General features: G+C 35.3%; 1 protein-coding gene across 3 annotated transcripts in view; it reads right to left on the reverse strand.

Annotated features, from left to right (window-relative positions):
• Positions 1-12781, reverse strand: part of MSH4 (mutS homolog 4) — a 181757-nt gene that overhangs the window by 90072 nt on the left and 78904 nt on the right. For all 3 annotated transcript variants that reach the window (XM_084964673.1, XM_084964674.1, XM_021096463.2), the window contains 6 exons: positions 11573-11709; positions 9907-10010; positions 8232-8356; positions 6043-6243; positions 1552-1670; positions 136-264 (listed from right to left, as the gene is read on the reverse strand). In XM_084964673.1, the coding sequence (XP_084820799.1) occupies positions 136-264; positions 1552-1670; positions 6043-6243; positions 8232-8356; positions 9907-10010; positions 11573-11709 (815 nt within the window). The remainder of the gene's footprint in view (positions 1-135; positions 265-1551; positions 1671-6042; positions 6244-8231; positions 8357-9906; positions 10011-11572; positions 11710-12781) is intronic.

Here is a 12781-nt window from a genome sequence, read left to right on the forward strand (position 1 = left end):
ATCTGTATGAAACTTTTGAGCATTGTAAAGCACTATAGAATTTAAATAATCTTTTATTCAATAAAAAAATAAAAATTAAAAATAAATGTAAAAACACTCAAAATTAATGTACTTAAAATAAATAGAGAAGAATACCTTTAAGCTCAGCAGATATTCACAAACAGCATAACAAATGCCAATACCTTCTTCTGTATTAGTACCTCTGCCAAGTTCATCAATTAATATGAGTGACTTGTCATTAGCATTATGTAGAATATATGCTATCTGAAAATACAATTTCAATATTATTCCTTATAACCAAGCTGATTTCACTCTCATAGAAAAATGAGGAAAATCTAGTCTCTTTATTAGTTCATTTAAAATATAACTTTATAGAGAAATTCTTCTGAGCAGAAACTAACACATTGCTTTTCATGACTAATAATTCTAAGAGTGATGTGTACATAGATAGGCATATGCACCCGTGTATGAGACAACACAATAAATAACCATTATCTAAAATATTGATGCTTCAGATACAGTGAAATAAAGCAGTGAATTAAAAGTTTAAATAAAGCAAAAATATGGTCATTTTCTTCTCTACAAATGACTAATCAATTGCTGTCATAAAACCCTCTAAACTATCTCTCAAATTTATTTTAACATCTCTATAGCCAGATGTTAAAATGAAATTTTTCTTTTCATTTTAACACCTCTATACCTGGTTAAAATGAAAAGAAAAATTTAGGGCAAAGCATCCAAGTCCACTGATTCCTGATTAAACAAATAAATTTAAACCCACGCTCAATAAAGACCTATGTCACAACACAATAGTAACCTTCATGGCCATTTTACCTTTCTATGGGACTAAGCTTCTTGTGAGGCTTAAAAATACACCTTGAGCACCTAATCTATTGCTATATTCTCCCAGAGATATTCAATACATACTAAATAATTACATAAAGGTCACATAGGGTGGGCAAATGATCATTTTATTCTCCCTTTATCTAAAGCAAATTAAGTAACTGTATAGTGATCCAGTAATTCCTATCTACTAAAGATAGACCAAGAGTGACACAGAATTCCTTTAGTCCTTCCAGCTTATTGACATTTGCTCAGATCAGAAATAGGTGATGATACATACTTTGTTACAGAAAGTGAAAATTCTACAAAAGCACAGAAGGGAATGATTTTTAAAAGACTTCTAACATAATGATCTTTTATTTTTAAAATCAAGACCAACGTGAACAATAGATACTATGCAAAATGTTCCTGTGCAGGTCATCGTTTTCTGAAGTCTTTTATATATTCCATACAAAAAAACATGAAAGCATGTTTTTATCATTCAATACCACTAGCTTTCTTTTTAAGCTGTATTTTTCAATAAAACATTTGCTTCCATTTCCACCTAAGACAGAAATTAGGAAGCTGTCTTTGACTGCCCTCTGGCTCTTATAGAGGAGTATAAACATATTTGCATGCTTTAGTATAAGAATACTTTCTTACATTATATTGACTGTTAGTAGGAGAATTCTATATGTTTTCAACATAAGAAAAGCTGAGTCTGAGTACCTCTTTCATTTCCTTCATAAACGTTGATGAATTTGTTTCAATATCATCATCAGTACTGATTCTTGTAAATATCTGTTCAGCAATCCTAAAGGAAGAATATTCTGCTGGAACATACGAACCTATAAAATGAAAGGTCAAAGTAAACTGAGATGTTTTTACAAAATACAAGTACTACCAACATTTTGCAATTTCCACCAACTTGGATTATTTAGTAGCCTATCTAAGGATTAATGTGGTGGAAAGATCATTGGATACAGAGTTAGAAACATGGCTCCAGCTCTATCATTTACTATATATAACCTTAGACAGCACTTAAATTCTCCCACTTTCATCTTCCTCACAAAAAAAAATGAAAATGCTCACCCTACCTACTGAACAAAGGTTACATTTAAGTAATATTAGAAAGATAATACACATTCAAGTATATTAGAAAGATGTTATAAACTTGATAAAAATTTTAAATAATACAGTTAGGAGATGGAGTTCCCTTATGGCCCAGTGGGTTAAGGATCTGGCATTGTCACTGCTACGACTCAGGTTGTTGTGGTGGCACAGGTTTGATCCCTGGCCTGGGAATTTCTGGATGCTGTGGGCATGGCCAAAGGTGGTAATAATAATACAATTAGTTGATAAAGAGTATTTGAAATGTGAACATTTGAAGGAAATGCTTATGAAGTTCAAGTTGATAAAATCATTAAAGAAAGATGTATTAGGAAATATATGTTATTAGAAATATACAGAAATATCCACAAGTAGAATGAAAGTAATCATTTAATTTTTTAAAGGTGAATTTTCATCCACAAGACTGTTTCTGCCTGAGAAATTATGTGCCTAACTAATCTGAAATATTCATCTTTTGAAAACAAATCAATATGATTAATGTACCTACCTTTATATGAAATGGGATACAAAAGCCATTCTAAAACCATAAGAAGATAAAAGTATGCAAATAGTTGAATGGAAAAAGTACCATGTATACAGAACTCTATATAGAGAAAATGGTAAAATAATCGGAGCCAAATTATTCCAAGATGTAAAACAAAGGCAAAGATGAAGAATAAGATCTAACTCTAAAGAATAAGGACTAGCAAGAAAAGAAAGCAAAAGTCAGGATGATACAAAAAAAAAAAAAAAAAAAAAAAGAGTAGGAGTGCTTATTGTGGCTCATTCAACTACTCTACAGGAGGATGCAGGTGAGATCCCTGGCCTCACTCAGAGGGTTAGGGATCAGGCAATGCTGCAGCTGTGGCGTAGGTTAGCGATGTGGCTCAGATTTGCTATTGCTGTGTCTGTGGCACAGGCTGGCAGCTGCGGCTCCAATTCGACCCCTAGTCTGGGAACTTCCATATGCCATAGGTGCGGCCCTACAAAGAATAAACAAAGTAATAATAATAACAATGGCAATTATAATAATTGCACCTCAGAGAGCAGCTATCTTAAATAAAATTTTCTCCTAGGATTTCCAGAAGGATTAAATGAGAACTAAATGTAAAAGTACCATGTACAGAACATAGCATATATAAGTGAGTTCCCATCGTGGCTCTCAGGTTAAGGACGTGACATTGTCTCTGTGAGGATTCAGGTTCTATTCCTAGCCTCACTCAATGAGTTAAGGATCTGGTGTGTTGTCATAAGCTGTGGCAAAGGCCTCAGCTGCAGCTCTGATTCAACCCCTAGCCTGGGAACTTCTATATGCTGCAGGTGTGACAGTAAAAAGAAAAAAAAAAAGAAAAAAATATATCATATATGGTACATTTCATAATTTCCTTTCTCTCTTACCTTCTTCACCAGAGAAGCTTTCAACATCTCTTACCATCACGGCTTATCTAAATTATTACAGAAGGCTACTGGCTAGTCTTTTCCTTCTTGTCTGACTCTTCTCTAACTATACATTAGCCAAAATGATCTATCTAAAACTCAAATCCAATCAGGCCATTCTCTTACTTAAACTTCAACAGCACCTATAGATTTCTGGATAAAGTTCAATCTCCATTAAGTACCTAAGGCTCTTCATGATCTGACTCCTGCCCATCCTGCCAGCTTTAAGCCTGCACTTCTTACAGCCACTCTTTGTTCTACAAAGCAAAGGAACTACTAAGCCTCTGGATTCCTTGTAGTTCCTCAGGAACATTATACTGCTTTTGCTTCTGTGCTGTAGAATGTGCTCCTACCTCTATTTGGAAAGTGTCCTTTCCATACCTTCCCTTAAGTCCATAGCATTTTATACATATTATCTTGCTCAATCTCTACAATTCTTAGACATGGGTACTATTATAATTTTCATCTACAGATAGAAAAAACTAAGGAGGTTAAGTAATTTGTCTAAGATCACACAGCCAATAACCAGACAAGCTAGGTCCAACTCCAAAGCCTATATTCTTAACTTCCATGGCTTTCAACTCCTTCTGTTTCCTTTACAATCAGATCATATGAGATATTACACATACATGTTAGGTATTCAGAGGATGAAGATGAATAGTAACAAGAGAAGTAAAGTAATAGTCATTTTTTTTTTTGTCTTTTTGCTATTCTAGGGCCACTCCCATGCACATGGAGGTTCCCAGGCTAGGGGTCTGATCGGAGCTGTAGCTGCCGGCCTACGCCAGAGCCACGGCAACATGGGATCCAAGCAGTGTCTGCAACCTACACCACAGCTCATGGCAATGCTAGATCCTCAACCCACTGAGCGAGGCCAGGGATCGAACCTGAAACCTCATGGTTCCTAGTCGGATTCGTTAACCACTGCGCCACGATGGGAACTCCAAGTAATACTAGTTTTATTCAAATATTTGGAGGGCTATTCTCAGGAGTTACTAGATATTCTGAAATGTGTAGAAGATATGAATTAGGACTAATGAATAGAGGTTACAGAATGTCAAATTTCAGGAATTCCCATTGTGGCTCAGTGGATTAAGAACCCGACATAACGTCTGTGAAGATGCGAGTTCACTCCCTGGCCTTGCCCAGTGGGTTAAGGATTTGGCATTGCCACAGCTGCAGCAGCAGGTCACAAATGCATCATGAATCAGTCACTGCTGCGGTTGTAGCATAGGCTGGCAGCTGCAGCTTCAATTTGATCCCTAGCCCAGGAACTTCCAAATGCTGCAGGTGCAGCTGTAAAAAAAGAAAGAAATAAAAAAAAAATAAAGTCAGATTTCAATTCAGTATGATGAATGTTCTAACAACTACAGCTATTCAACAATTAGTCTGTGTTTGAAAAGACAGAGCTCTTTATAACCATTCAGACAGAAGATTACATCACATATGAATCAGTATTCTTATAAGGTGGAAAGTTAACTAAGATGGCCTTTCAAATTATAAATCCAATAAAATATTTACTTTCCATTCATTCATTCATCTCTGATTTTCCTTTCCAGTAGTAAGAGTAAATTTGCACTGTATAATCAAAATTATTATTGCTGTATTTCCTTACAATCCATTACATTAGACTATGGTTTTTCAACCACACCTTGGGCTGGATAAATCATTTTTGTTTATGTGAGTGGACTGGGGGTGTAAAAGAGAGAAGGTGGCTGTCCTGTGCACTGTAGGACATTTATCAGCATACCTGGACTTTACATTCCCCTCAGTTATGACAACCAAAAATGTATCCAGATATTGCCAAATTCCAGGAGGTGAACCCAAACTGTCCCTGGTTGAGAATCACTGCCTTAGGACCAAGTATCTCTTCTCTTGATTTATATAATTCTCAAGGAACCCAGTTTTCAGAAATAAGAGGTGAGTTATGCCTCTATACCAAGAAATATGTAACAATGTTGGGCCAGTGACAGCTATTTACGTGTGTGTGTGCGTGAGCGCACGCACGTATGTGTAATATATCACTTGCTATGGGCAAGTTATTGGTATCCCTTAAATTAAGTACATGTTTCTCTGCCCAGTGTTGTAATTTAATAACATGAGTTATTAAAGGCAGCAGCTTATCCTACTTCTTTTTTTTGTTCCTTTTTAAGACCACACTTGTGGCATATGGAAGTTCCCAGGCTAGGGATGGAATCGAAGCTGCAGCTGAGGTCTACGCAACAGCTTGCAGCAAGGCCAGATCCTTTAACCCACTGAGCAAGGCCAGGGATCGAACAGACATCTTCTCAGACACTATGTCAGGTTCTTAACCTGCTGAGACACAATGGCAACTCCTATTTCACTTTTTCTTACAACAAAGTTTTTGAATCTCAGATAATTATACAATTCAGTTTAGTAATAGTCAACACATTAATAGCTAGAGTAAGCAAGCTTCTACTTGTTACATCTCACAAAACTTAGTACAATATAATCCAAATTGGATGGAGCCTAATAAAATACCAAATAATAAAAAGTTATGACCTATATAATAGATGCTACTATACCTTTAAATAGGAAAATCTACTCCAAACTGCTCCTCAGTTAATTAGGAAGCTAGATCTAAAATACCGGGCACAAAATATTTTAAATGGGGAACAGATTTTGTAACTATAAAGTATATCCATAACTTACCAATCTGGGCCATAATCTGACAAAGAGCAATCTGTTTCAAATATGTGGATTTCCCACTCATATTTGGTCCAGTTATAATTACAAAATTACTCCCTTCTGTAATATAGGTATTGTTGGCCACAGGTTTTTCCACAGATATTTTTTCAAGAATGGGATGCCATCCCTGTTTGATTGCTAAAGTATCAGTAAACTCTGGCCGAACTAAAGAGAAAAATGGAATGTTTTGAAAGATTAATGTATTTACACTTAAAGATTTTGTGGTGTGTACATATCGTTCATACTTCAGTGATATTACTATGGTCAATTTGGAACAGCATCATTAAAGTATTATTTTACCCTAAGTCCCTCTAAATTATAATTGACATAGTTTAATCACATCACAACTTTTATTCATTTCCAGAAAAATCTAAGATTTAGTTCCTGTCATTGTGATAGTCTACAAAACCATGAAATGTTCATGACATTTTCATATTTCCAAAAAGAATCAACCAACCATTGATAACACTTTTAAATAACAATTTATAAGTACTCCAAAATTACACATTTACTTAATCCTTGCCTTAACTATTATTTCAAATTTGGTATACTTAGCTTTTCAAATGACATAATGAATATAGAGTAAACCAAATAAAAATATAATTGTATGTCCAAAATAACAGAAATGTTGTCTAAAAAGAAATCTCAGAAGATAGACAAAACAGACACAAAGATACTGTTAATTTATAGAAAGAAAACGTGATCAAGTCTCAATGGATCATTTCTGAGGTGAAGGGAGGAGAAAGAGGGTGGAGGACAAGTAAAAATTAAAATGCTACATGCCTCTAGATGAAACACATGAATAAACTTGAAAGCATTAATTACAATATTGAGATTGGTTAGAAAAATTTTTAAATTATTTTTAATATTTTTGATACCAAAAATTCATTATTTATAAGTTTGGAGTTTCAGGATGGTCTTCTCAAAAGGGAGCAACATCACATATTTAATAGTTAAGATAACTACTATTAAAATAGCTGATCCCTAAAATAAGGTTTTTAACCCCAAAGGAGATATAAAAATTAAAGTTTTGGCTTATAAAATACCAACTGAAAAATTTAACATTTTCATAAGAAATGTAGAAATATCAAATAGGAAAAATATTTTTAAAATAACTTCTCCAATTATAAAATTAAATTAACATAATATTTTAGAAATATTACTTCTGATTTTAACTAGTAATTTTGATCTTATTAATGTCATTAGGCCCACAATTACTCAACCTTAATTATCACGTGCAAGTTTCATAAATTCACATACTGGAGTACGGCTTCATTTTGTTTGTTTGTCTTTTGAGGGCTGTACCCGAAGCAAATGGAAGCTCCCAGGCTAGGGGTCGAATTGGATCTACAGCTGCCAGCCTACACCACAGCCATAGCAACACCAGATCTAAGCTGCATCTGCAACCTACAATGCAGTGCACAGCAATGCCGGATCCTTAACCTGCTGAGCGAGGCCAGGGATGGAACCCGCATCCTCATGGATCCTAGTTGGGTTCATTACCACTGAGCCATAATGGGAACTCCTAGAGTACAGTTATTACTGATAAGTTTGATAAGAAATTTCAAAGGGTGACTAACTTGAAATATTCATTTAATATTAGAAAATTACTTAACACATTCAAGACTTGTGTGTAGACCTGGGATATAAAAATAAATGCTAAAATTTCTGATCTTGGGATGCTCATATCTAAGGAACTAGTTTAAAAAATGCTCAAGACTTTCAAGACTCATTTCTCTCCTGTCTATTAGTATTAGCATCACACTGCTACTAATGTATCTTCAGATTCAAACTTTATAAATCTGTGTCACCATTATTTTCACCAAGGAGATAGCTCTACAGTCTTTCTTATTTGGGGAAACTTTAAAGTTTCTCGCATTTTCTTTCTTTTATCATTTGTCATTTTCTCAGTGAATACTTTTCTGACTTTTAAAAAATTGAAGCTTATTATCAATTTACAATGTTGAAAGAAACTTTAAGGGTAATTTCACTTTCTCTATTTTGAATCTTAGTCTAGGCCCATAGGCAAGAGACTGTATTTCAGGTAAAATATATATATATATATATATAAAGCATTCATAATTGTGTAAAATTTCTTGACTGGAACATAAATTTCAGTAAGCAACATATTTACCTCAAAGAAAATAACTTACCGTAGTCAGAAAGAGTGCAGGCATGAGCAAATGACAGCAGCATATCCAGCATTGACACAGTATCAGATAGTTTATATAAGCAATGAATATGTTCATAAATCTCACTAAGCAGTTTGCATACTATCCTGAAAATACATGTGTGGTAAGACAAATAATGTATCTCAGAGAGCAACATACAGTGGAATTGTAAAACAATATTAAAATCATTGCCTGGGATAAAATAATATTCACAGTTGAGTTATACACTTCAGATAAAGTCTATCGTTCTACTGCCTCATTTTAGAGATAAGGAAATTGAAGTTCATGCTCAAGGTCACAGTTACTTAGTAGCAAAGAATCTATCTTCTGGTGTGGTAATACCGTGTTTTGAAATTACTGGTTTAATTAAATACTAATAAAATAATTTTAATATAAATATTTTATAGGTCCAATCAAGCCCTCACTATACTTCAATTGATCCCATCTGCTAATAATTTTTTTTCAATGTTAAATTTCATTTAAAATTATATTTTTTCTCTCATCCACTCTCTCTCTTCCTCTCCTCCCTCTCTCTCTCTCTCCTTCCCTCGCCCCAACACACAAACACATCCTAACAATATTATTATTTAAGATTTTATGTGGCAGTTACTTTTTTTTTTTTTTTTTTTTTAGGGCTGTGCCTGCAGCATATGGAAATTCTCAGGCTAGGGGTCAAATCTGAGCTGCAGCTGCAGGCCTATGTCACAGCCATAGCTACACCACATCTGCGACCAATGCCAGATCCTTAACTCACTGAGCAAGGCCAGAGACTGAACCTGCATCCTCTTGGATACTAGTTGGGTTCTTAACCTACTGAGCTGCAACAGGAACCCAGAGTTATCATATCATGACATAATATATTTTTTCCCTTATATGAAGAAATATGTTCCCCGAACTTACTGTATCTTATTGCCTCTTTGGTCTATGCCTGAAATTGTTTTGAAAGCCCAACATTTATCTTTACCATCTCAGCTCACCAATTCTGCATGTCCTAGTGCTTATTTCTAGATGCATTGCTACTGTTTCATGAAAGGCAAAAGACGCATTATTGTGATGTTGTGACATAATAAGTACTAAGGCATGAGAGATATTTCAAGATATGTCTCATGTCATTATCACAATGGAAATTTGGCTGGGTATAAAGCATTTTCTATAACCTAGCATAATGTTGATTATTTTTCGTAATTAAGATTGCCCTTGGAATTCCCGTCATGGCTCAGTGGAAACTAATCTGACTAGTATCCATGAGGACACAGGTTCAATCCCTGACCTCGCTCAGTGGGTTAAGGATCTGGCGTTGCCATGAGCTGTGGTGTAGACTGCAGATGAGGCTTGGATCTGGTGTTGCTGAGGCTGTGGCTGGCGTAGGCTGGCAGCTACAGCTCCGATTTGACCCTTAACCTGGGAACCTCCATATGCCATGAGTGCAGTCCTAAAAAAAAAAAAAAGATTGCCCTGAATATTCTGTGAGGCTCAGTGATCCCAACCACAGTGTCAGATACTAAAGTTTTAACTGTTTTCCCAGCAAGTGTTCTTTCCTTGCTCACATTCGTAACTTTACAACTTTTTTCAACTAAAAGGCAATTAATGAAACTTATCATGGTACTGCAAATTAAACCAATTTAATTCAGTATTGAAAATTTTCAAATGCTCTTACATATAAGTCATGTGATAGATTTCTCTCAAAGACTCTTGGCATCTTTCATTCATTTTAATTAAATCTGTGGATGTGAAGCTATAAGAATTTTTCACTTTAGAAATCTGCCAGGAGATTAAAAATATAACTATCAAGATACATATACACTTCTATGAAGTAAAAAACACACAGATTTTAAACAATAGAAATATAGGCATTTATGTTAGTCAATTTAATTTTCGAAGTATAGTATCACAAAGAAAATCCCAAACAACGTTTGTGAACGAGAAAAGGAAGCTTCTGCTTCTAAAACTAAAGCAGAATTTTTAAACTCCATCCATCTGACATGACTATTTTCACACGTCTTAAAGTAAACATGCACAAATGTTAAGACACTACATCTTATCACCATAAGTAGTAATGCCCACGGTAGAGAGTAATCCTCACTCTACCTCTGATCCCTGTCTTAGCTGTTACTCCACATCTGAACCTCACTCAACAGCAAATTCCCATTACTAACACTTAACGCATTCTTCATCCATCCCTCACTACTTGCTAATACTTTTTTTTGTTTCCTTTTTTGACCACTCCATGGCACATGGAGTTCTCTGGGCCAAGGATCAGATCCGAGCTGCAACTGTGACCTGTGCTGCAGTAACTCTGGACCCTAACCCACTGTGCTGGGCCATGAGATCTAACCTGTGTCCCAGCACTCCAGAAATACTGCTGATCCCCTTGTGTCACAATGGAAACTCCAATACAATACTATTTTAAAGTCAAACAGTTTGTTTTTGTGAAAAGGTCCCCTCTGGGGCAAAGAAAACTAAGATTACAATGGATTAGATTTTCCCAAATGGCATACTGTGAAGGAGTTAACATGTATATAGAAGAAAATATTGTCCTAGTGCAAAGGTTTGGCAATATTGGATTTTTAAAAATTAAGCAAATTTCTGTACTTTAGAACTTCTAAACATTTAACAGGTGGATGTACATTGAGAACCACCTAAAACAGGAGATAGTACAGTTCTTTCCAAACTTCTTTGCTCAAAAATTCCTTTTGGGAGTTCCTACTGTGGTGCAGCTGGTTAAGAATCCAACAACAATGGCTTGGGTCACTGCAGAGGTGCAGATTCCATCCCAGGCCTGGCACATTGGGTTAAGAAATCCAGTGTTGTCACAGCTACAGCATGGGTTGCAGCTACAGCTGGGCTTCAATCCCTGGCCCAGGAACTTCTATATGCCACAAGTGTGGCCATAAAATTTAAAAAACATCTAAATTTAAAAAAAAAATCCTTTTGGACTTTTTTCATTTTCCTTTTTTAACCATACCAAGCTCCCCAAAATGTGGGAAACACTGTGTTTGGTATTTCTCTTTACAAAATTTTCAGGGGGTTCTCGTGTGGTACAATGGGTTAAGGATCTGGTGTTGTAAGAGCAGTAATTTGGGTCACTGCTGTGTCACAAGTTCAATCCCTGAACTTCCATATGCCATGGTACAACCTAAAAAAAAATATTTTAAATCACTCTTAAATTAGTAAAGCTGTTAGGTGGGTGGGTAGGAGCAGGAGAAGCAATTTACAGAACATTCAGAAGTTTGGCATGTAAAACAAAAAGTATCTGAAAATATGTAAATGCAATTCTGTAAAATCAGAAACAATAATTTTCTAACTAGAACTCTAGAATGAACCTTAATAAACTCTGAGGGAAGTTTATCATTGAATAGGGCTGTACAATCTGTAGTCATCTGGATGAAAAATCCTCGAGCAGAGCTAAAACTTGTCCTTAAAGGAAGACTATATTTTTCTGCAAGCTGCGATATCATTCCTAGTGGCCAGAAACAAGAAAAAACAAAAACAAAACAAAGAAATTTTAATGAGAAAATTACTCTTTATGTTTAGAAAAAAATCACATAACTTTTCTCATTATTTTTTGTATAAGTAGGAAGGTAATATTACTTTTTTAAGTTGAAGGCTAGTTGATTTACAATATCACATTAGTTTCATGTATACAACATGGTGATTCCTGAGGTTCCCATGGTGGCTCAGTGGAAGTGAACCTGACTAGGATCCATGAGGATCAGATTAAATCCCTGGCCTTGCTTAGTGGGTTAAGGATCCGGTGTTGCCGTGAGCTGTGGTGTAGGTCATAGACACAGTTCAGATCTGGCATTGCTGTGGCTGTGGTGTAGGCCAGTGGCTATAGCTCCGATTCAACTCCTAGCCTGGGAACCTCCATATGCCACAGGTGCAGCCCTAAAAAGACAAACAAAAAACAAAAAACAAAAAAACAAAAAAACAGTGATTCCTTTTTCTGTGTAGATTATATTCCATTATAGATTATTACAAGCTACTGAATATAATTCCCTGTGTTATAAAGTAAATCTTTTTTGCTTATCTATCTTATGTATAGTTTTTTGTGTCCATTAATCCTAGACTCCTAATGTGCCTCCACTCTCCCCTTTGATAACCATAAGTTTGCTTTCCATGTCTGTGAGTCTGTTTCCATTTTCCATACATATGCATTTGTACAATTTTTTAAATTCCACATATAAGTGATATCATACAGTATTTGTCTATTTCTATCTGGATTATTTCACTAAGCATAATAATATCTAGGTCCATCCATGTTGCTGCAAATGGCAACATTTCATTCTTTTTTATGGCTAATATTCCATTGTGTATATTTATACACACACACACACACACACACACACATCGTATCTTGTTAAGCCAACAGTCTGTTGACGGGCACTTGGGTTGTTTCCATATGTTAGCTATTATAAATAGTGCTGCTATGAACACGGGGGTGCATATATATTTTCAAATTCGAGTTTTCTTTTTTTTTCTGGATATATACCCAGGAGTAGGATTGCTGGATCATATGGTAGCTCTATTTT

This window comes from Sus scrofa, chromosome 6 (assembly GCF_054392235.1).
Source record: "Sus scrofa isolate SSC_HxYL_T2T_F1_AM1 chromosome 6, Sscrofa_HxYL_maternal_Yorkshire_Landrace_v2.0, whole genome shotgun sequence".
NCBI classification, from domain to species: domain Eukaryota; kingdom Metazoa; phylum Chordata; class Mammalia; order Artiodactyla; family Suidae; genus Sus; species Sus scrofa.